At 29.4% G+C, this 24,834-nt stretch overlaps 1 protein-coding gene across 1 annotated transcript; it reads left to right on the plus strand.

Annotated features, from left to right (window-relative positions):
- The first annotated feature begins 332 nt into the window (after positions 1-332).
- Positions 333-3,559, plus strand: LOC112274463 (protein LATERAL ROOT PRIMORDIUM 1). Its single transcript, XM_090245743.1, has 3 exons — positions 333-2,158; positions 2,446-2,808; positions 2,975-3,559. Exons 1-3 carry the CDS (start codon positions 1,996-1,998, stop codon positions 3,316-3,318), a joined length of 870 nt encoding a protein of 289 aa, XP_090101869.1. The 5' UTR covers positions 333-1,995; the 3' UTR covers positions 3,319-3,559.
- The last annotated feature ends 21,275 nt before the right edge of the window (positions 3,560-24,834 follow it).

Genomic DNA, 24,834 nt, shown 5'->3' on the forward strand with positions numbered 1-24,834 from the left:
ATATTTAGTCATATGCAAGCCATGATATTCGCAGAGGGTGGCAGCGGTACTTTATGGCCGGGAGGGGCGCGCATGGCTAAAAAGGCCTGGGGAGAATTCTTCTAGGGTCTGCCCGAATGGAACGGGAGCGGGGTGGGTTCATCGATGCGATGAAAGTATCGTCTTCCTCCTCCTGCTCGTCGTCGTCGTCTTGCTCAACGCAATCAGCAACTACCAGTCTGGATGCCCAAGCGGAGCCATAGGAAAGAGGCCTGGCAACTACATTCATCGTGGGTGGGGGACCAGTTGTAGTGGGAGTGTTGTGTAATTGCGGTGCTAGTGGCAGCAGGTTCTCCTGCGATCGCAGGCAGGCTGCCCAGGCGAGAGCCCTCCTCTGCTAGCAAGGCTGCGCCGAGCTTTTCGCCGCCGCACTTTTGAACTAGCCCATGCCTAAGGAAACTGGCTAAGGAGGCTAGGGGAAAGACGAAAAGAGGAAAGGCAGCGGCACCTCCAATCCTCTCTACACCACCACAGTCAATAGCCTCGAGAGTTTGATGAGGAGCTATGTGTGTATCTATGTATGCGCAAAGCAGCGGCATCGTAGTGGTATCATCTCCCTCACACCTGCTCGCTCGTGACATCTACTGGTAGCGAGCTAGCCCTTCACCTATCTGCTGCCATCCCTGTTCCTATTCTACGAGAGGGGGGCTGCTGCCGAGGTGGTGGTGTTGCCTTTGAATGGACACATCCCTCCCTGCCTGCTGACACTCCATGTTCGCAGCAGCTCCAAGTTCCAACCAACCGCTTCCGCCACCATTCATAGCAGCCAGCCCCACGGGTTACTGCTTTTTCCAAGGCGGTTGCACCTGCACGCTCCGCTCTTTGCATCTTTCCGCGACGCTTCTGGGTCAAGCCTCCACCTAATATGCTCTAGTTCTAGTTCGGAATAGCCTGGCACGCAACCTGGTGAACAAAGAGAAGCAGGAAGAGGAGGAATTCGTCGATGCTGGAGTTATAGCTTTACCCCGGGTGGTGTGTTCCTCGATTGTGGGAGTAGTGACTAGTAGGTACTGGATTGCACAGCAGTCCACGAACGACTTTTGATTTTCTTTTTTTTCCCGCATTTCTTCTAATACAAATTTGGGTTTTCGTTTGTTTCTCGCTGCTCGATTCTCGCCTGATTCGGGCGAAGCGATTGCTGTAGATTTGCGGCGAGGAAGGCTAGGCCTAGTGGCGGAGAGAGAGGGATTGTGATTTTTGATTCCCCGTTGTCTGCGTCCGGGTTGTAGAAGTGGCCCAAGAGGTGGGGCCCGAGTGAATCAGTGTGAGCGCAGGTGAGTGTGGGTGTCTGTTCGCGGTATCGAGGACTGGTTGGGGGTGAGTGGTGTGAATTGCGAATTGGGGCAGTGGAAGAAGAAGATAGGTGATGTGTGATAGTGTTGGGGAGTGAAGGTGGAGAGATTCGGAGCTGTCACAGTGGCAAGTGTGGCGCCGGCGGTGACAACGGGAGGGGGTGGAGGAGAAGGGGGTGTCACCACAGGAGGCAGGGTGGAGGGAGGGCCGCTCAAAGACGGGGATCTTTCACTGGGCTTCGGCTACGCGCCCCGGGTGCCTGCCAGTCTGAGCGACGCTGTGCCCCCGGGTTCTCATGCAGGGCTGTGGGGGCGGCCTTCCGTAGCTTACAGCTTCCGCGATGCCGGTGCAGCCCTCGGCGTGGGTTTAGCAGGCACCCAACGCGAAATTTTCCGCGACATCCTCTCTCGCGGGGAAGAGTTCGGCTCTCCGTATGCAGAAGTTTTGAAGCAGGATAGTGAGCGCGAACGCGCTGTTCAGCAACAACACCACCATCAACAGCAGCAGCAACATCATCGTCAACAGCAGGTTTTGCACGGCGTCCAGAGACAAGTTAATATCGTAGGAGAAGGACCGAATTATGGAGATGCTGGGCGAGGAGAAGGCGAGAGTAGCAGTAGTGGCAGCGTGGACAAAGGTGGACACCAGGGCGGTCAAGCAGGAATGGAACCATGGGGGGCTCGCACTTTAAGGGACGACGTGGTGCGGGTAATGGACGTGCAGCCGCTTAACGAACAACCACCATCCCGTCAAGCTTCACAACACAATCCCCAGACTGCACAACCTAATGTTGACGCCGCCTCGCAAGTGCATCAGCTCCAACTAGGTTTGTCGCACTTCTCACTTTTCCCAATCTGCTCCATTAACACATCGCATGGTTACACCAATTCAAACTGATCAGGTTTTAGCGTCCAACCGTCTTTTCGTTTCATGTTCCGCTAAATTTGCAAATCAGCTGCGGCGACCATCTTCATTGTCATGTTCCAATTTCCGACCTAGAGGTAGTGTGCAGCTTGAGCTGCTCCAAGATCTTGGTTTCATGTTTGCACTTTGTACCGATTTTTCAATGGGGATTGTTGATTTGGGATCGTTGGGATTTGTTTGGGGATAAAGATGCGGCAAAGCACAAGCTTCCGCAAGTATCACAAGTGATGGGCCACGGCTCAACGGCTTGTCAAGAATGTGGAAATCAAGCCAAGAAAGATTGCTCTTTCCAGAGGTGTCGAACGTGTTGCAAGAGCAGAGACTTCGATTGTGCAACCCACGTCAAGAGCACTTGGGTTCCAGCCTCTAAGAGGCGTGAGCGTCAAGCCGCGGAGGCAGCAGCAGCAGCCGCTGGACAACCCAGGCCAAAGTCGAAACGTGCCCGCACCCTCGCACTGTCTGTACCTGCCGGAGCAACCACATCTATGACTACAACGTCTGCAAATTCGCCCCGCGGCTCTGATATCAACTCTGGTCACCCATCTCAACCAGGTCAGGCAGTTCTTCACCACCTGTAGCCTTGGTTCTCTTTACCCTCATCATACTCCAGCTGATCGCAATATTTACGCTCTCTGCTTGCTGATCTATCCTTTGTTGGATCCCGAGTTCGTTTTTAAGAGGGTTTGTTGAGTCGGGACGATGGTTTTTTGCTGAGCAGCCCAAGGCAGGGGGGGATTGCCGCCGGAAGTGCGAGCTCAAGCGCTATTCAAGTGTGTGCGAGTGACAGGCGTGGAAGATGGCGAAAATGAGTGTGCTTATCAAGCCACAGTGAAGATAGGAGGACACATTTTCAAGGGACTGTTGTATGATCAAGGGCTAGATCTTGCTCCACCAGCTGTTACATCGAATCCGAGCGAGCTACACCTGGGCGGAGGTGGAGCAGGGGGCGTGCGAAGCAACCTTCCATCGTCGTCCCCTCTGCTGGATCCTTCTGGAATGTATGGTCCTGGCAACGCGCTTCTTGGGGGTGAGGATTCGCGTGTACCTCCGTGGTTTACGTAGTAGCAAGGGGTCTGATTGGGCTTGAATGAGCCCTCTAAGGCGATGATCCCAGCACTGTGGTCCAGCGACGAATGGTACACTGTGTGGCAGACTGTTTCATGAGGGACAAATTTTGTAAGAAGTTAAGACTGATAGGGTTGGACTAGGATGGAGTTTGACGATGCTGTACATGGTGTATGATTGAACATGACCAGATTTAAATTTCGAAGTCGCTGCTGCTGTCTCTTGGTTTTTAGGCATATACATCTGTTTCTCTGGTATTCTTTATCGCGACTGCAGTAAGCTTAGTGACTTTCCCCTGATATTTTTGCCCCCCGCCCCTCTGCTTCATGCTTTGCAGAAGTTCTACTGTTCGAGAAGAGCACTTCGCCTGCGGTTTTGCAGACTTTGTATGTTTCTGGGGTTCGGGGTTTCTCAGCTTCTTTTGTTGATGAGGTTGTGCTTTGAGTCGGCTCTATGCTTCTGTCGCATGACAGCATCCTGACCTTCTCATTCCAGCACTTTACTGTTGTCAATTGAACGAGAATCTCTCTTTTAGGGTTGTTCAGCTTTGCAACGAACAGTGTACGCCATTTATCGGTGCAACACTCTCTGCGTTCACAGTGTAGTCAGAGCAGGTCTGTTCTCTGGAACCAGAGCCTCTCTCGGCACTGTACTCTTCGCGTTCTTAACTCGCAGACGTATAGTTAACTAGTCACTGATGTATGCTGTTTCTTGGAGGTAGTGTCTCCGTTTTCTAGTGTGAGCTTGTTGACTCGACCAGTGGTCTCCTCTGGTGCACAAGTCGGTCCCTTTCTGCAAGATTAGCCTCGCCAGGAAATAACGTAAAGCTTCTTTTTTCTTCTCTTTTCTGTTCTTTTTCTTTTTCTTTTTAAGCTGCTGCCAAGAGCCTGGACCTGTTACTGTTGGTAGCATCCCCTTAGTCTTCACCCAGACTTGGCCATGCGACAACTGTCTGTGTCTGCTGCACAAATCTTGCGGTGTGTTGATGCTGGTCTACCCCACCTGGAGGGAGGGATACCGATCCGAGTTGGTCACTTGGACATCAGCGTATATAGTTTCCAGTTGTGTGTAAATGCGTATCCCATTTGTGTATCGATAGAGCCTTACGCGATTCCGGATCAGGTGATCAAATAGAATCTGAGTAAGAATTGGTGCAGACTGCTGATAGTTCTGTGCAACCACGGGCAGGCTGTACTTCGAATGGTTGCATGATATTTGTGTGATCTGTCAAATCTTCCTTGGGTCTTTCTTGAGAGCATCTGTCAGCCGCGGAGAAATGGTAACTTGGCGAGATTGACCCCAAGCTGGTTGTTTAGTACCAGGGAGGGCGGTCGTAGCAGTACTGCTGAATTTTCCGGTCCTCCAAAAGCCTTTTTCACCTCAGTTGAATTCTGAGGCCCCACACAGTTACCCCATCCTCTGACCCTGGCAAGTAAGCTACTTGAACGACCCAAGCCATTTCATTAGATAACAGTGTCAGAGGCATTTGAGTGCGCGCGCAAGGGTTATTTCCGACTGTGGCTAACTCCCTCGTCACATGGATACACGGACATGCTCATGGATATGTTCACAAGCTATCTCGCCAAGTAGGAGGCAGTATCGAACTCCATGTCGGTTTTGCTAGCGATTCTGTGTGGGCATCGCAAGATCTGTCCAACACACAGCAGAATACTCTAGCTTCCTGTTTGTTTTTTGTTTTTTTCCTATCTTTCTGTCTATCTATCTGCCTTTCTATCCTTCTTCTGTTCTGTCATCCTTTCCTTTTCTTTCCTGTCTGGACTATTTGTCAACCTCGTGCACTATTCTGTTTCTGTCAACCTCTAGGGGTCAATCCATTGTGGCAGTTTTGGATTCCTTTTGTGTCATACTTTAAGCCTCATACTGTTAGGCCACATTATCAGGGTGGAGTGGTGGATGTGATGAATGCCTTCACCTGGCAATTAGGGGAATCCTATGCAACATTTCAGCATATTTCTCTTTCAAGTTTATATATATATATATATGTATATGTCCATGACTGTGAATGAGAGAGGGGCAAGTTGTGGATGTGAAGGTGGCTCCAAGCAGACTCATTGGACATTTCAAGAGGGAACCCATTATTGTACCCTCTTCAGAGAACTCTCCTGTCAGACATCCATTATACTGTTTTAAAAACAACTTACAAACAGAGGGCTCTCTTCAGTTGATGCAGAGATGTGAGTATGGGCACCATGAGTGGCATTCTGAACTTTGAAACCTAAGCACCCCTGTTTTACACAATTATCTATGTTGTAACTAGTGTTCTGTCAAGGATATAGTGATAAGCTACAGTACTGCCCCCCTTGCAAGCTTTCCATACATGAAAAGCCTTTTTGAATAGTCAGATTTTATTATGTGTTTGCTGTTGTCACAATGGAATATTTGTCAACAGTAAATTTGTCTGCTGGCTTTCCATGTTTTGGCCACTTAAGCATCCAACTGTGAGAGTTGTTTGATAGGGTTTTGAACAACATCCATTCAGCTCTGAGGACAAAAATCTCTCTGAGATGTTTGAAAATATTTTTGTAAATAAGTAAACATGGAAACAGAATCTCACATACAATAAATTCTAAATCATTAATCTCACATTATTTAGAATCAAGCTTTTCCTTGATGGCTGCTTCAGTAAGTGCATTTCTCACATTGCAACCCAAGATGTTTGTCTACATAAGTCAAAGTAAATAATAAAATAAAACTATAATCATTGTTTTTATTATTATTGTGACTGTTGTCACTTTCTTAAATTTACATGAAGACAAAGACAAAGGTTAACATCTTGTGGTCTTGGTTTGCAAACAGTCACATACCCAAAATTTCTAGGGTTGGTTTTATTTTATTTTATTTTTGTTATTTTAATTTATGATGACAGTTTCTTAATCAAGGTGGCTAAAAATTCCAGAGGAATGGCAAAACATGCGTATTCTTAATAAAGAAGAAGTCTCATTCATTGAATGTAATTCAGGCAGTGATCACATATACAAGAATGTGTCAGTGAAGTGTTCACATGTTCACTGCCTCAGACTGTCAATGTAGAAAAAAACCAGCAATCACTGTAGACAAAGACAAACATAAAAGTTAAGAGTTGAAAGTAATTTATTTTCACCTTGGACCCCTAGAATCCAAATTTTGATCATGTTTGATTGATTCACAAAAAAAATTTCCATGGTGATATGGAAAGGGAAACTGACATCCTATATAAGTGGTATGTGTCATAGTTAAATTGGAGTTTTCTTTTTTTTCAAGAGTGGGTCTGGAGAACATTTCCCTAAGTTTTAAGCATAGGGAAACATGTGTTTAGCATCTTGGCTTGATTTTTTCATTGATCATGTAGATTATAAAACTCATGAAAAGTTTTATTCAAAATGCTTTGGTTGATTTTACTTGAAAACTAGGATGATCAAATTCATATCATTTATTCAAATGTCAAATTTTATATACAAAAAAAAACTATTATATTTAAATATAAATAAGTAAATATACAGAGAGTTGTTAAAGCTACATCCCTTTTTGCCATCTCATCATTGATTTTGTCCATCCCCATCTCTATCTGTCATGTCTTTGTTCCATTCTCTTGTTCTATATTGCCCTCTCTCATTCATAATTCTTTGTTCTTGTCCCCCATCTCCATCCTTCTCCCTCATTCCGTGTCTCCCATCCCAAATCCCCATTTCCTTCATTTTTGTACAATATCTTGCACAATTAGGAGATCAACTAATCAAGCAAGACATAAATGAGACTGAGGTCTTATGCTAGGAATAAGAATGGGATCATGGGAGAGGAGAGAGAGGAAAGATTGGGAAGGGAGATGTGAAACAAATAAGGAGAATGAAGACAGTAAATAAAGGATAAGGAATAAGAAACAAGGGAGGGAAAGAGAAACAAGAGACAAGGAATGAGAAACAGAGATAGGGATGAACAAAATCAATGATGAGATGGCAAGGGAGGATATGGCTTTAACATTCATATATATATATATATATATATTGATTATACAAAATTATTATTTAGTTATTATATTTTTAAGTTAAAAAATTTAAAATAGTTATTATATTTTATAAGTTTTTAATTTAATTTTAATATATATATATATATATATATATATTCATAAATTTTAGAAATAAATAAATTATAATCACTATTAGATACAAATATAATACAAAGATATGAAATTCAAGGATATTTATACATAAAAATTTCATTATTTTTATATATTAAAATATTATGCATGGTATCATATTTAAGTATTTAATTTATTTTTTGATTTTTTGATGAATTTTCAACATTAGCATTAAATAACTTTGTAATATAAAATTTAAGTAAAAACTCTAAAAAATGGCTATAAAATTAGTGAGGACATGATATATTTTAAAAAAGTAAGTAAAAATAATTATGAAAGGCATTTTAGAATACTTCTTTTAGAAAAAAATATTAATAACCAAATTATTTGATTTCTAAATAATGGCATCATATAACATATATATATATATATATATATATATATATATATTTAATACATTTTTATATAAATATTATGAACATTCATAAGACGATTTTAGTTTTTAAATCTACATAATTTAAAATAAATATTGTTGTTATTACTATAATTTTTATTTATCAAAAAATTATAAGTATTTCAAAATTAACATATATTAGCTTCATTAAAATAGTAATCTAATTAAGATGAAATATTTATTAGTAATAATAATAAATAAAAATTCTACTAAGAAATTTTAATTAAGAATATATAAATAAAGTAAAATTTAAAATTATTACATATATAAAGTTTTTAATTAATTTTTTAATATTTTTATTAAAATAAATATTATTAAATATAATATAAAAAGATAATTTATTTATATAGAGAATTTAATTGATAAATATATTGATTTTTTTAAAGGTTTCAAAATTTACAAGTAATTTTAATAGAAGTTTTAAGGATTCTTTGAAGTAAAATATTAAAGTATTTATTTTAATTTTTTCAAAGATACTTGAAATTATTATTATTATTATTATTATTATTTTATTTTTAAAATATATCATTAAATTCATATATTTAGAATATTCTTTAAACTTCTAAGTCATAGTATAATTTTCAAAATCTTCTTAAAAGATTTCATAAGATCTATTTATCATAGTAAATTGTGTAAAATATATATATATATATATATATATATAAATCTTACTATTAAGGAATTTAAAATAATCAAAGTGTTATGCTAATTGAATATTTGGGCTCTTTTTAATTTTTACATCCAAATCTTACCTTTCTTTATTTATATTTCCAAACCTCATTGGTAGATTCTTTCAAGTTGAAGCAAGGATAGTAGCAAGGGTAGTTAGGGGCTATTCTTGGCTATTAAATTCACAAACCTTAATAAATTTATAATACATAAAATATAAGAATAACATATGAAACGATCTAAACTAATTCCTTACAAAATGAAAAAGGAGTTTTATTAATTTGATTTTGATTAGGTTTGTTTGCTTCAAAAAAAAGAAAAAAAAGAGAAAGTACAATAACTAAGTAAAGACACCTTACTATGACATGATTAAAGCATAGCATTACTATGGTGTATGCTTGTAAAGAGGAGTTTGGGCCCTTTGGAGTATAGTTTTGTATCAAGTATATATTCCATTCTCTCAATCATTTATTTTATATTTTATATTTTATTGTCAATTATCATGTACTCTAATGTCTTAACGATTGTCTATGGCAATACATAAAATTCTCATCTAATATACAAAACCAACTATAGAATCAACCTTCTATATTGTGCATGACATTGTTAAAGAGACATAGAGATTTTAAAAAAAAATGTTTTTTAACACCTTAGGATTGTTCTACCTTTAATATAGGCAACTGTGTTTTTATTCAAATAAAAAAAATATACATATATCTTTTATATATATTTTTTGAAAGACAATCTTCTTTAATAGTTTTAAAATTTTATATATTTTTTATTTTTTTATTTGATATATATATATATATATATATATATTAGAATCTTAAGTATTAAATACTAATGCTTATATATATATACAATAAATACATATATAATCTAAATAATGATAAAGAATAAAAATAATTTTTTAATCTAATAGATGTATCAAAATAAATTGAATAGAAAGTAGCAAAGTAGAAGAATCCTACTTGAGAAAAAACAAGCTTGTAGAAAAGAACTAAGTCACCAAAAAATTAACTTTATAGTATTGTATTACATGAAGTTTTGTTTAGAAATGTATTAGGTATTTGACTTAAAAAATATTAATAGTCAAAAATTATTTTAAAACCATAAAATTAGGATGCTTCAAAATATTCTTTTTAAACCATATTAATCCTCTTGGAGATTTTAAATCTAAGAAACTTTAAATTCAAGCATTCTTATATCTTAGACATTATCATCTATCAACTTGAAAAAATATATTCTATCAATTCTAAAAGCTAAAGTCTTTCAAAAAAATTTATCTTAAATTCTAAAAACTATATTAAAATTCAAACAAGTCTTAAGTCAATTCTCAATACATCTCAAAATCTAATTAATGAACTTAAAAAAAATACATAATTTCTGATTAGATCTTTATTGTAGCTTTGGATTTTGCAAAATACTATATCCTTAAGTCATATATGCATTCAATTTTTTTTTTAAAATATTTAATTTACATATTAATAATTATTAATACAAACTTCTATCAATATATATATATATATATATATATATATATATATTTTATTATTATTAGTTTGATTGACATTTTTTATTATTTTTTCTGGAATTTAGCTTATATTCCTTTTATATAAAACTAAATATCACCTAAATAAAATTTTAAAATAAAAGACCCTCTAAATCATGTCTTCTTTCTACATCCATAAAATTACAAAAAAAAAAAAAAAAAAATATAAATCAAGTATAAAGTTTTTAAAAAAAATATAAAATTTTTTTATTAAATTTTATTGCATTTAAAACTTTGTATTTTACAATACTTTTATTTTAATTACATCATTAAATGCCATTTTAAAGTTATAATCTTACAAATCTTAGATTCTTAAAATGCTATCAAGTATAATTTTCTAACCTTATTTACTAATTTCTTAAAATATTGTTTTTTTTTTTTTATAATTCTTTATTTTTGTATCTTCAATTAGATTTAAATTTTTTCTTGAAAATACTCATCTTCTATCTAATAATCTTAGAATTATTTATGGAAAATTTTATAAGAACATATCCTTATCTTTTTCTTAGAAGTAATCACATTATATTTTATTCTATTATACCTTTTGTATTTTGATCTATTTTAGGCTCTACTAAGAATGTTAAAGTCTTTTTAGCACAAAAGACAATGTATAATATAAAATTTGTAGCTAGGCCTAATTTATTAGCTATTTAAGCTTAAAAAAAATATCTATCAAATTAATATTTGAGTTTTTTTAATACATCTTATATCTTCAGCTATCTTTTTACTAAGTAGTCATATTAAAATATGATAATAGTAGCCAAAAGAATTATTTAGAACCAAAAGAATTATTTAGAATAAAAAAAAAAAATTATAGTAGACATATAAAATAGAAGAAATGAAAATAACAAAAGAAGAGGATTTGTTGATAACATTGGAAAAATACAAAATTGATACTTAATAGATGAAAAGATGAAATTTTATTAAATATAAAGACATAGATTGAAATTAGGTACAATTTTTAGATATGAAAAGACAAAAATCTTGGAATTTCTACAATTGAAAGTGAAAGGATGGTAAATCTATAAAGACAATATATCACAACCATTTGAGGCAATAAATTCATTATTAGACATAGATATTGACAAAAATACTTTTTCATTTACAGGCATCAAGAAACTAAGCAAATTGCACAAAATAATGAAGTTAGAGAAAACTAAGGATATTAAAGATTTAAAGACTTCATATTCTTTTCGAAATATTTTAGGATTTTCCAATCTGAAGCAAAATCACTAACAAAATGTTTTGCCAATGAAATAGAAAACAATGGATAGTAGCATAAGCAACTATCTAAAAATATACAAAGATCATATATAAACTAGTAGTCAATTAAGCATAAAAATATCATTTTTAAAATTTATTAAGATGCAAGATTGTACATAATATAAAATAGAGGCCTAAAGATTATATGAAGTTATTTAATTAATTTATTAATAAATTTATTTATTTTCATTCTAATCAAAATTCCATCCTATTGAAGAAGAAGAAAAAAATAAAGATTGTTTGAATAATGTACCTTGCTAAGTAAGAACAAGCTTTGAAACAAGTAATTTTTAAACTTAAGAGACATTATGCAAGCAAGAACTATAGGAAGAAGTAAGAATCTTTGCAAAATATAAAGTTGTATGATAAATGAAAGCCTAGCATCAAGACAAATAAAAAGCCTTACAAGAAAAAGAAGAAATAAATAAACAAAGAAATAATGCTTAATGGGATTATAATTGAAAAACAAATACCAAAAATATTCACAATATGTCATATGAGTAAAAAAAAAATATAACATACTAAGATTGAAGTTGCACAAGGTCTATTAATATTTATTTTTGACACCGTTAATCCAATAGCAATGTTCAATGTGATAATAAAGACGATTTTTATGTATATATATATATATATATATATATATATACAAATATTTTTTAATTTTAAAAAAATTCACATATAGATCCTTTGACAAGAGGTGTATAACAAGTTGAACCTTAAACTTTAAGTGCATACCTTGAATGGAAGGTAATTTTTTTATCTATTTTTAATATGACCACCTTGCTTCTATAATAGTGATTTGACTCAAGATATTTTTTGTATTTTTTTTTTATAATTATAGATAATATGATTATGATGAGTAGATTTATATTGCACTATGTACCTTCCATCAAATCGACAAGGAAAATGTCCAAGTCAATTACAAAAATTTAATGAAACTCATTAAATGCTTTTAAATTAAAATTGGACTTATTTTTAAACTGATATACTTCAAAGCAAATCTATTAGAGTACTTCAAGGTGGCCACTAGCAGCTCAACAGTCTACACATTCAACAAATTGAGGAAAGTAGTTTAATGTTGTGAGAGCAATTATATTGATGATTTTAAAACAAAGTTATATTTTTAGATTCAAAATGCACAGCTGACTTCTACTAAGAAAATTTCAATAGCTACTGGAATGGACATGTGTAAGTCAAGAAAGTGCTATTGTGATGTGTGCAAGAAACTTAAGCATTAAAAAACCTATTATTTTAAAATCCAAAATTGATTACAAATTCTTTTCAATGCTAAAAATTGAAATTAAAGAAGTTACTATTCAATGTATGGAGAGGCAATGAATCAAACACCTTTAAAAATAGAATGTTAAATAGTTTCTTGTTACTAATATAAATATATTAGATAATTTTATTTTTCAAATTTTCAAATTAAATATTGCATGAGTACTCTTTCAAAGAATAGTTCTAATTCTTTTTGATAGGTCAAAAACCAATCTAGGATATTATGGGTATTAATATAATCCAAACTTATAGTAATAACCGATTTATAATTGACATAGAATTGATTTAGTTATACTTTTAAAAAATAGAATTCCTATTGAAATATTACAAGATTTTTTAAAAAAATTAGAAGAAAAAAAAGTTTAAATACAAAAAAAATTCTATAGTAAAATTTTAGATCTTATTTATAAAATCAATTAAAAAGAAGTATTAGCCTACATTTTCTTCAAACTTATTATTCATATAAGTTATTTTTTAGAAGAGCCATCTTTTGAAGACAATAAGACTAGATTTTAAAATTCTACTATGTCTTTAGATGAGAAGTAGCTTAAATGCTAAACTAAAAAAATAAAAATATTAAAAAAAAAAATTCCATTGTACCTTTGCTAAAATTGTAGGGAAATAACTCTTGCATAGTTCAATAATGGTTTTTACTATAAAACTCTTAGAAATTGCATTCGATGTTATTAAGTATGTGAAGGCCTTTGTCTTTTTTATCTAGAACTAATTTTGTCTTATTTTTCTTTATAAGTTTTAAAAAATAAGATCAAGATTTTCTCCTTCAACATTATTGTTTTTATTCTTATTTTTCTTCTTGGTATGGTTGATGTAGATTGCAAAAATTTTATACTTTCTATGTAGGTAGGATTGGATATCTTAGAAAATGTATTACTCAAAAAGATTTTAAAAAATCAAATTAATTTTAAAAAAGAATTTATTTGATTGGAATTAAAAACAACTTATCTTATTTTTTATTAAGTTTGCATGGTTTACCAAATAATAGTAGATTCAATTAATATAATTCATTAATTTTAAAAAATAAAATAAATAAAATCTTGATATTCTATAAGTTATAGCCTTCATGACTATTTACAAAAAAAAAAAAAAAATGATGCTTAGAACATATTGTTAGGTTTACTATGGCTGATTGATGCAAAAGTAGTACATGATTATAGAAATAAGATGAGTATTTGCAAGAAAAGCATTATAAAGATAATCATGGTTAATTTATGAAAAAATTAAAAGTTTTTGATTGCCATAATTTAGTAGAGGGCTTAGTTATCAAAATAATGGATTGTTTGTTTTTATTTTTGAGTTTTCTTAAAGATTTATTTTTTGTGAATACTATAACTTATTTAATATCTTGACTTAAAAAAATCTTAAATAGAGCCAACGAATGGCCAAATCTAATTTTTTATCACAAATACACACACACATATATATATATACTCAAATCAAAATTAAAGACATTTTGATTATAGCCATGAGTCTGCTTGAGTTCAATCAAGTTTAAAAGATTAAAATAGCAATAAAAATGACCTCAAATTTCTTAAAATTTAATATGCAATTAGAGCCAATATAAGTAGCTAAGCTTATGGTTCCTATGAAAGTAAAAATTATTTTAAAAATTAGATTGAAAAATAGATCTCACTAAAGAATTTCTTTTAATTTTTAATGTGCTTAATAGATACGTTTAAAAAAATAAAGATAAAAATAATAAAAAGAAGAAAAAAGTATATTTAGAATAATAAATATATTTTTAGAATTAATTATTTTTTTATATCAAATTTTAGAGTATTAAATTATAAAATCATTAGATAATTTGAATTAAAAAATAAAAATAATATGATTATGTAAAAGAAATTATTTTTTATTAACAATAATGGCATTGTAATAAATATGAGAAAGTAATAATAAATCAAAAAAAGAGAAAATAAAAGGGTTTTTTTTTTTTAAAATAAGTCCAATTTACCTCAAGGTTAACTTGGTCATATGGTCAATGGTTCAATCCTCATAAAGGTATACAAGTGATATTAAGGCACTAGACTAATTTCTTTGCCTGCTTTTAATATATTATAATCTATTTTTTTTTATTATTTTATTTCTATATTATTTTCTTTTAGAAAAGTTAATTTAAAATTTTTAAAATTTAATTATGATCAAATATTTTTCTAATTCTTTATAATAAACTCTAAAATTTGTATATATATTATTTTTAAAAATCTAAAAACTTTATTCCAATAATTACTAAATATTTCTAATTAAAATTTTGAAAATAGATTTTATTTTCTCTAAAATAATAATATCAAATTACATTTATTTTAAAAAACTTTAAAAAATTATGTAGCCACAAAATAAATTTAAATAAACTAAAACTTTTAAATATAAAATAAATCACTAAAAAAGACATGATTTTCTTTTTCATGCTTCTTCTACCTTCTAATTAGCATGCATAAGTTTATGGTAAGTAACAAATAAACTAAGCAACTATCTTAGAGATTGGCCTTAATAACCAATTAATATACAATTCAAGAAAGAAAAAATTATATAAATAGTAGACTAATAAGGATAATTGCTTCCAAGCCTTAATAAGTCTTTTATTAATTTATTAATTTTCAAAGATTTAATAATTTAAAAAATATTTTAAATATTAATCATATGAATTTATATTTATTTTCTTAATTATATTAAAACATAATTTTTAATAAATCCACTACTTAAAATACATTGGTTTTGTTTTTAAATTTCTACCATAAATTTAAAGATATTTGTAGTTAAAAGTATTTGATGCTTAAATTTTTTTTTTGTAGCTTACTATTAATTTAAAATTTCAAAAAAATATATTAATTTTTTTTTATAAAGATAGATATTAGAAAAATTAAATTATTCTATTATTATAAAAAAATTTATAGAAAAATAATTCTAAGTTGTATTTATTATTTTAGTTGAGAAAGAAATTTGGAACTTGCTTAAAGTATTGGTTCTAAAAGATAATAAAAACCTATACATTTGCATTTGCTATCAAAGGCTGAATGCCACTACAACAAAAAAATAAATAAATAAATAAATAAAATCTACTATTTATTAAAGAAATATTAGATATAGTAGAAAGATATAAGATGTTGATTTTTTCAAATGGCTAATTAGAATATTATCAAATCAGCAAAAGACCAAAAAAAGACAAACTTTATAATAAACTAGGATATTTTTGTATGAAAAGTGATGACATTTGGACTGACCAATATTTTATCATGTAAATTAGTAGGGCATTAAAAAAGTCCTTAAGAAATATATTAGTAATTTTTTGAAGTTTTTTATTTTTAAAAATAAATTTATGCTTATAAATTATTTTTTTAACTACTTATTTTAGTTTTGATTGTGATTCCTTAAATATTGAAACTTTAGGAATCAACTTCAATTTATGAAGCTATTCTTTAAAAGGTTTTTAGAACACATTCTTAGATCATGTTATGACTAAAAAATAAAATGCATGATTCTTCAAATATCAACATTATTTAAGATATATTTAGATTCTAAAAAAATATTAATATTATAATTTTTAAGAGCCGTAATTAATTTAATCACATGCACATTAATTTATATGCTCATATAATAGAACAAATCACGAAAATCATTTGTAAGATAGAAAAATTTAAATAGAGATATAAGTATGAAGTTACTTGATTGAAGATCAAATAAATTTAAAATAAAATATTGATTTTCATTACACTATATTAGAATTTAAAATTATAATATATATATTGATTAAATATTTATTAAAAAATATTAATTCCAAATTTATGAAAATATAATTAAATAATTTTATAAGTCTTATGATTTTTAGATTCAATATTAAAAAATCATATGATTATTGAATTTCTTTTTTAAAAATAAATATTAATTATTATATTAGAAATTCATTTTTATATAGATCATAAAATAATAACATATATGATAAAGAAACCTTAAGTCTTAAATTATATTATTACATGATATTTATTATTTCAAAAATAAAATTTTATAGTGGTTTATGAATTTGAACATATACATGTTATAGATGATGAATTGTTCAAATTACCAAATAGAGATCTGACTATTAGAATATCATTTTTACAAAGATGACTTTAAATAACACATCATATCTTTTAAGCTTAATTACATAATTTTAGTTATTTTTTTAAAATAAAGATAGCACAACTTCTAATTATATTTAGCTGATTTTTCTAATCCATAACAATTTTCTAATATCAAATTAACTTTCTAACACTTCTAACCTTTCTTAAATAGCAAAAAATGATTCTTAACAAACTATGTATTGTATTCTAGAGAGGCACACAAAAACCATGAAAGATGGCCCATTAAGTCCTTAAGTAAAATTAAACAAAGATAGAATCTTTGTTTTTAAGCAAAAAAATACTATTTGGCAATACATCTTTGACATAAAGGATTCTATACTATACTTTAACGTCAAGTTTTGTTGGCACTTCATATTACAAATACATATAATATTTTTTGGAGAATCTCTACAATCAAGGTTAATAAGCTCCACGACAAATGCAAGCATATTATAAAGTATGATAATATTGAACAATACATAAGTTTTTTATAGCCATAGGCATAGCCTTCTTAGAAAACTCTACTCAACAATGTAGATATTGAGTCCAAAAGTTAAGGTCATCTAAGTCTGCAACTAAATCTTTTGTATCATATACTGAGCTTTATAGGATTGACTCTCATTGTGAGTTCTCAATTATACTCCAAAATTCAAATTTTTACTATTTTCCTATTTTATGATAATTGAGCATGTTAGATTAAGATTTATATAAGTAAAATTTATTTTTATAGAATTTTTAGGATTGCAATATTTGATGGTATAAATTATAGCCTAATTCCTTGAGTTAGGTTAATTAGAACCAAAGTGATAAGAGTTCGAAAATTAGAATAGCAACTTAGTTATTTTTAATAATTTAGAGGTTGTTAGTCACTACTATGAAGGTTGATTAAAAGCCTATGATTTCACCTATAATCATTTCACATGATTTAGAATGAGTTAGAATTATAATTTTCTAAAAGATTTAGTAAAGTTTAGAAATGACAATTTTGAAATTTCTTCCAATTCAACAAATTTAAGCAACATAGTAGTTCTTGTAATTAATAGAAGCCTTGTTAATGCAATAGTGGCACTAGATTCACCCTATAGAGTGAAGAAAACAAGATCGGCACCCTCTCCTTCAAAATACAAGTGGAGCGATGAAATTCTCATTTTGAAGGATTTTACAAGAATTGCCAAGATCCTTGTAGGTACAAATTTGCATAAAAATTACAATTGAACATGGATTGAGACATATGAGTAGTCGATTTTAACATAAAAGGTGTTTTGAACACAATGGTGAAATTAGATTTACAAAAAGGTGTTTTTTTGACCACTTACAAGAGCCATCAGCCTTAGTAACGAAATTGGCTCTTGGATGAATGAAGGCTATAGATCTACATAAGGCATCTTAGAAATCAAGGATAAAGATGTGACTGCCCTTCCACAACCCACCACTCAATTTTATAAGAGTGGCTTGGTTCTCTAAGCCCTCTTTCTCTCCTCTTTTGATGAAGGACAAAGCCGTGCTGAGTTTTGGTCCTAAATCCTAATCTTAATTTTTTTTTTGATTTTTAATCTCATTATGAACTTGTGGTTGCATATGCATAGATCTTGAGTAGTGAATGATGGTCATTGAATTTTAAGACATAGATCATTGTGGTAGATAGCTCCTTCAGCCTCCAAAAATACTCCAAGGATTTAAGAGCCTCAGATTTCCCTCAATTAGTCATTTAATTTTTTGAATTTTGATGTGAATTTTTTTTTTGATTGTAGCTTTTGGTATTAGCTTTCAAATAAGATAAGAAAATCTTGATTTGGAGTAAGGGAGAAATTTTGGTAGAATTTTGAGTGCATAGGGGTCGACTGCCTTAGCAATTTAGATCACTCATCTTTGTAAAGATATTTTTCAATACTTCCTAATTGGATTATTGTGAAATTTTGGGAGTAAGTATATCTTCAAGATGAGATTTTAATGTCATAAATTTCACTAAATTCAAGAAAAACTGAGCTTCTAATGGCATAAATTTTATTAAATTTGAAGACAAATTGAATTTTTGGTTAATTTTCAAGTGAAAGGAGGTTGCCTGCCATGGCAGTCTTAGTAACTCAACTTTGAAGGAGTATTTATCGTGGCTTAAGTATTGAATTGAATTTAAATTTAATGAAGTAGAAGCCTCTTCAAGTTAACTTTTCAACAAATCAAAAATCATTCAATTTGGAGTTCACTACAAATTTTGGCAAATTTCGGAATAGAAAGGAGTTGCTGCCCTCAATTCTTAGGAGTTATAAAGGTACCTTTGCTTTTATCTCTCTTTAGTCCCACTTTTACTTTTATTTTTACAATAATTCGTAATTTTCATATTTCAACTTCTAGATTTTAATTTTTTAATTTTTTAACTTTTAATCTTCTTTTTTCTTTTACTTTTAACTTTTATTTTTAACTTTTAACTTTTAAATTTAAATTTAAAATTTTTTACTTTTTACTTTTATTTTTAATTCAACCTTCAAGATTTTTTTACTTTTATTATAGATTAATGGTACTAATTTGATTAAGTACTTTCACCATCTTTTAATTAATAATGATAATTTATAAGTTTTAATTAATAATTATTTATTTATTTTAATTAATTATATATTTTTAATCACATAAAAATTAATAATTAAAGATTATATAAATAATCTTGAACAATCCGTTGAGATTTAAGTGGGGATCATGTATATAATCTTGAAGATCTTAGTAATCTCATTAAATCTTTTTTTTTAATTTATATTGCTAATCATTGCTTGGAAGGCTTAAAGTTAATTAAATTTTTAATACTAAGATTTAAATCAACTTAGCAATTACACAATTGGGAGTTCTTCTACTTCTTAAACTTGTTGTATAGCATCAGTTTAATTGAGTGGTGAAATTTGGACTGACACTCATCCATAAACCAACTAATAAGGATTATAAGATGCTAAAGATGTTTATCTATTAAAGTTGTAACACATTGCAATCCATAGCAACATCAAGTCTCATTTACAATAGTTGACATGAAGTAACTTATATTTTTATAAACCATATTTAACAATCGAAACAATCCATTTAACCATGTCATTTGCATCAAGATGATTTCTAAAGGTGGTGTAATGATCTATCAAAGCTTTAGTATACAAAGCTTCAAAAGTCCTAGAAAACTACTTCCTTTGATCCATTAAGACTTCAACACACCCTCCAAAATGTGCCAACATATAATCAAAAAAAGCTAAAACTATCAATTTTGAAGAATTTTGTGGCAAAGAGATAAGTTTAATCTACTTGCTAAAATGTTCTACCATCATTGATATATATTTTATTCTAAATGAGGTAACAAAAGGTAATCTAATAAAGTCCAAAAATCAACACCAAGTCAAATCTATGATAGATAAAGGCCTCATTTAGGATGATAAAGTGTTAAAACTTGACATGACTTGATCACATGCTGCACATTGAGAAACATATGTAGCAACATGTTAACACATATGAAACTACGAATATTGATTGTATAATATTGAATATATCCTATGCACCTTGAAATGTCTAAGTTCATCATATATTTGTTGTATAAAAGAAGTTCTTTGATATGGCCTTAGAACTATGTACTTAGCTCTATTATATTATATATAAAATAATAAATTATTTTTTCAAAGAATCTTATTAATTGATCATTAATCTTATTTCTTTTTATAGCAAAGATAGCTAAAAAAAATGTTCTTTGTTGAAGCTTATTCAAGATTGTAAGGTTCTTCCACACATTGCTAATTACTTATGTTCTATTGGATTCCTTATTTAAGCTTTGATTAGGCATCACAATTACAAAATATGACATCAAAGTTAAGTATGTAGCTACATATCATCTAAAAATTTCTTTTTTATTGCAATTTCCATACCATTGAGCTCTGAATAAGTCTTCCTTTAAAAGACTTGGATTATAAAAAAATCCTTCTGCATCTAAATTGGTAATGCTTATTCAATGCACTATCTCAAAGTTATATTTTTGAAGCAACAAAGTCCATTTAGCAAGCTTGTGAATAAGTTTTTCTGATTCCATGAGATACTTGAAGGATTGATGGTCAATCACTAATATAATCACTAATATAAATTGTTATCCATACAAATACCATCCAAAGTAAGCAATGGCCCAAATTCTTATCAAAGCTTCTCCTTTATAAGATTAATAGTTAGATTTTATATTTTTATTGTATCTAAAAATAAATACAATGATATATTTCTTTTTATATTATTCTTCTATATCAAGATTACTCCCAATTCTAATACATTTTAATTTTAGTATAATTTCAAAGATCTAATAGCATTTAGATATCAAAATACTATTATTGAATCCAAATTTTGCTTCAAAGTGACAACTACATGCAACTCCTTATGATTTTAAGTCCATAGATAATCTTTATACATGAGAATAATTAAAGGCTTGACAATCAAGCTAAAGTTCTTGACAAACCTTTGATAGTAATATGCCAAATCAAAAAAACTTAAAGTTTTGAAACATTGATTGATATTTGGGATTTATTTGCAAAGCATCTATCTTTTTGTTGCATGCCAAGACTTCTTTGAATAATCATGTGGCCTAAGTATAAAAATTATTTATAGAAGAATTTATACTTTTTATGATACAAATCTATTTTTCAGTATTACAATTTTTTTTTTCTTTTAGTCTTTAAAAGACTATTTCAATGCCTATTTCAAAGATCTTTATGTTTTAGTACCAACAACATGTGGTTCTAACTTCAATAGCCAATCATCAAACTTTATAGTCTTATTTTTTTACTAATAAAGCACCATTGCATGCCAAGACGGCATTTAACTATTAATTTATAAAAAAAATAATTTCTATGCTTTTAAGATCCTCACTTGTAGCTAAATGGGAGATTTTATTATTAAAATCCATATGTAAGTTTTCAATGTTAATAGGACATAGAATATCTTATAAAAAAAAATCCTTTAGAGGATCTCTTGATCATTTCATTTTTTTGAATCTTTCATCAAAGCAACAAAGACACATTGAGCTTATAATTCTTTAATTGCATATCTTTTTAAGTAATAAAAGTAACTTAGATTCCTCAATCCTAATGAGTTTGGACTCCATTATCCTTGATTATTATTCTTTGACCTAGAAGCAAAAAAATTGTTATTATAATCTTCACCAAAGTTTAATGGGCTTAGAAATTAGCATCTCAAACCATACTAAGTTTATATGCCTAAAATGCAAGTAATCTTGGATATATTATAAAAATAAGAAATGCACTACAAGATGCCTCTACTTTATTGATTAAGATGAAAAAGAGCTCATTAATTTTAATTATAATTAAAAAAAACTTAACTATCATCCAAGATATCATCAATATTATTTCTAAGATGTTATTTGACTTTAGAAAGCATTATTGTAAGTACAAAAGACAAAGCCAAGTTAGTCCAAATTCAACAAGGACAATGAACATAAGTTCCAAAATCATAACATCTACAAAGATTGAAAGAACAAGGAGAGGATAAATATATTAATTAGATTTTTAAATATTTATTTGAATAATATCAAATAATAGCATATTTTCAAAAATATACCCAAGTATTGTGGTTTGATGTGTAAACCATCATTGTATAAATCACATTAAATTTGTAAATAAACTAGATTGACAATCATTTAAACCTTGACTTATTCTAATATATGAATGACCTTGATAAGACTATCTAGAAATTAATAAATCTATATAGCTAATCTCCTAAAATATTTATAGATAATAAGAATTTATATGAATGTACTGAATATTATTAAGCTTAACCTCCAATATTACCAACAAATCAATATCAATACCTACAAAGAATTTTACAAGGATAATACCTTCATATGAAAGATGGCAATAAATAGGGTGAGGAAAGGTATGTGACAATAAATGATTTAGTATTTTTAAAAAACCTAATGAAGATATAATCTTTTAGCATTGATAAGATAATTTGATACATATTTTTTATAAAAGTATCCAAGTAAAATTATATTATTTTTATAAAATTCAAGTAAGATATAAATAATATCTTCTATGAACTTTTAAAGATTGTAAACTATGTAGTTCTATAAAATTGGACATAAAATACTAATTCCTCTTCAAATAGAATCAATCCATAAGGCAAGTCTATTACCAATGCATTACAACCAAATAGGATTTTAGCTAACATAATCATAGCAGTTGCTACAAATATGATAGAAATAAATTTATTTCTTCCATCATATGAAGAGAATTTCAATCTAATTCACTTTTTTTAGTCTCTTTATTTAAATCTATACTTTAAAAATGAAATATTTTTTAATCAAATAAATTATCATTATTGATAGCACTAGTTATTACATACTTTAGAAACAAGTGTGAGTAAAGTGGTCTAAGTTTACTATAAAAAATAAATTACAATGATTACAAGATAGCCAATAGCTTATTCTATGTTTCCTATTGAAGTGATAATTATTAAAAGAAAAGGATTTGAATTTGGAGTACTAATATCTAATTTTTAGATAAGTTTTTTATTCAAAAAGTAATTTTGGTACAAAAATCTATCATAATTTATAAAAGTGTGGAATGAATAGTATTACCATTAATACGTCTAAAAAAATATATTATTATTATTAACTAATTACATAATTATTGGATGTAATTTTTGGCATTTTTGAGTAAGTCTAGTTGTAGTGTCTAATAAATATGTTATCATTATAGCCAATAGGACTTCAAATAAAGGATCCATATTTATTTCTTTTAAATTATATTTATTAAATATGAAAATGGTTTTATCTACAAGCTTTGCTTTTAACTTAATAAAATCTTCTTTTGTTGAAATCTCCATGATTGCTTGAACTACCTTTAAAAATGACATATGTACCTTATCTTACAACATCTTACTGGCCGGCTAGAAAATCCTTGTTGATTTAAATTCTAAAGCAAATACATCAACATTTATGAAAACATGCATATTTAATATTTTTTAAACCAAAGTATATATCGTGACTTTGATATTAGTTTTTCTATCTTATATTGAAGTTGAAATAAAAGACCTTATTACAAAATTAATAACTATAAGATTGAATGATAATGGGAATTGAATATGACCATTAAGATCGTTGTAATTCTTTCATGGCTATATAAGATTTTTAGTGGCTCACTTGTAGGGTCATATTTTTTGCCATTATTTGAACATGTTTGATAACCACAACTAGTATTTATCTTAATAAATCAAATATGTAAATATTTGGAATAGAAAAATTTATTCTTGGCCTAAAATTAACATAAAATCAAGTAAATTTTCCTAATAAAGTCATATTATTGAATTTCATTTTTTACTTTGGAAATTTTAAATTCTAAATTTTTTTTCTTTATTCAAAGCAAGCTGCTTGTTTGGATATAAAATGAAGTAATTATCTTCACTATGGTTGAATTTATCACAATAAATATATTTTAATTACTTCTTTTTACATTTATATCTTATCTTAGCCATTTTTGTTTTTTAATTAGGATTCTCTATATATTAGGCCTTTTTCTTTTTAAGATATTTAAAATTATTTTTGGTACAACTAGATTTATCATACTTTCCAACTTAAATGTTAGTATATATTATACTAACAAAGGACCATGTCACACTTCTCAACTTCAGTTAATACTTGTATCAACATTGATTTGTTATCATAATTGAGGATAATTCTTGATTTGACTAATTCTAGTATATGTTTGTCAATCTTAGATAAGAAAATCTTTATAAGTTGGATCTCAACAAATACATCCTCTAATTCTATTACAAATCAAGTTAAACAAGTATACATAGTATATAGAATATCTTCTTTTTCATGTCAAATGTCTTAAATATGTTATATTTGATTATGCCTAAAATCTCCATAATCACTCTTAAAATATTTAATAAATACTTTAAATGGTTCGAAAGATGGTGGCTTTTTCATTATAAATAAAGTTACCTTCATAGCTTAAATCATTTATAATAAGATCAGTAGAATATTGCATGAAGTCACTTCTATTATTTTTTCTATGGTATCTTTTAAAGTTGTCTCAACTTCTAATTTTGATGGATCTTTTTTCTTCATCATAGGAATTCAATTAAT

The sequence above is a fragment of the Physcomitrium patens genome, chromosome 21 (assembly GCF_059467195.1).
Source record: "Physcomitrium patens ecotype Gransden chromosome 21, ASM5946719v1, whole genome shotgun sequence".
Lineage (NCBI taxonomy): Eukaryota > Viridiplantae > Streptophyta > Bryopsida > Funariales > Funariaceae > Physcomitrium > Physcomitrium patens.

Coding starts and splice junctions, on each gene's coding strand:
- LOC112274463 (XM_090245743.1), top strand. CDS start 1,996: ATGGAACCATGGGGGGCTCGCACTTTAAGGGACGACGTGGTGCGGGTA. Junction 2,159..2,445: donor AGTGCATCAGCTCCAACTAG/GTTTGTCGCACT, acceptor TTGGGGATAAAG/ATGCGGCAAAGCACAAGCTT. Junction 2,809..2,974: donor TGGTCACCCATCTCAACCAG/GTCAGGCAGTTC, acceptor TTTGCTGAGCAG/CCCAAGGCAGGGGGGGATTG.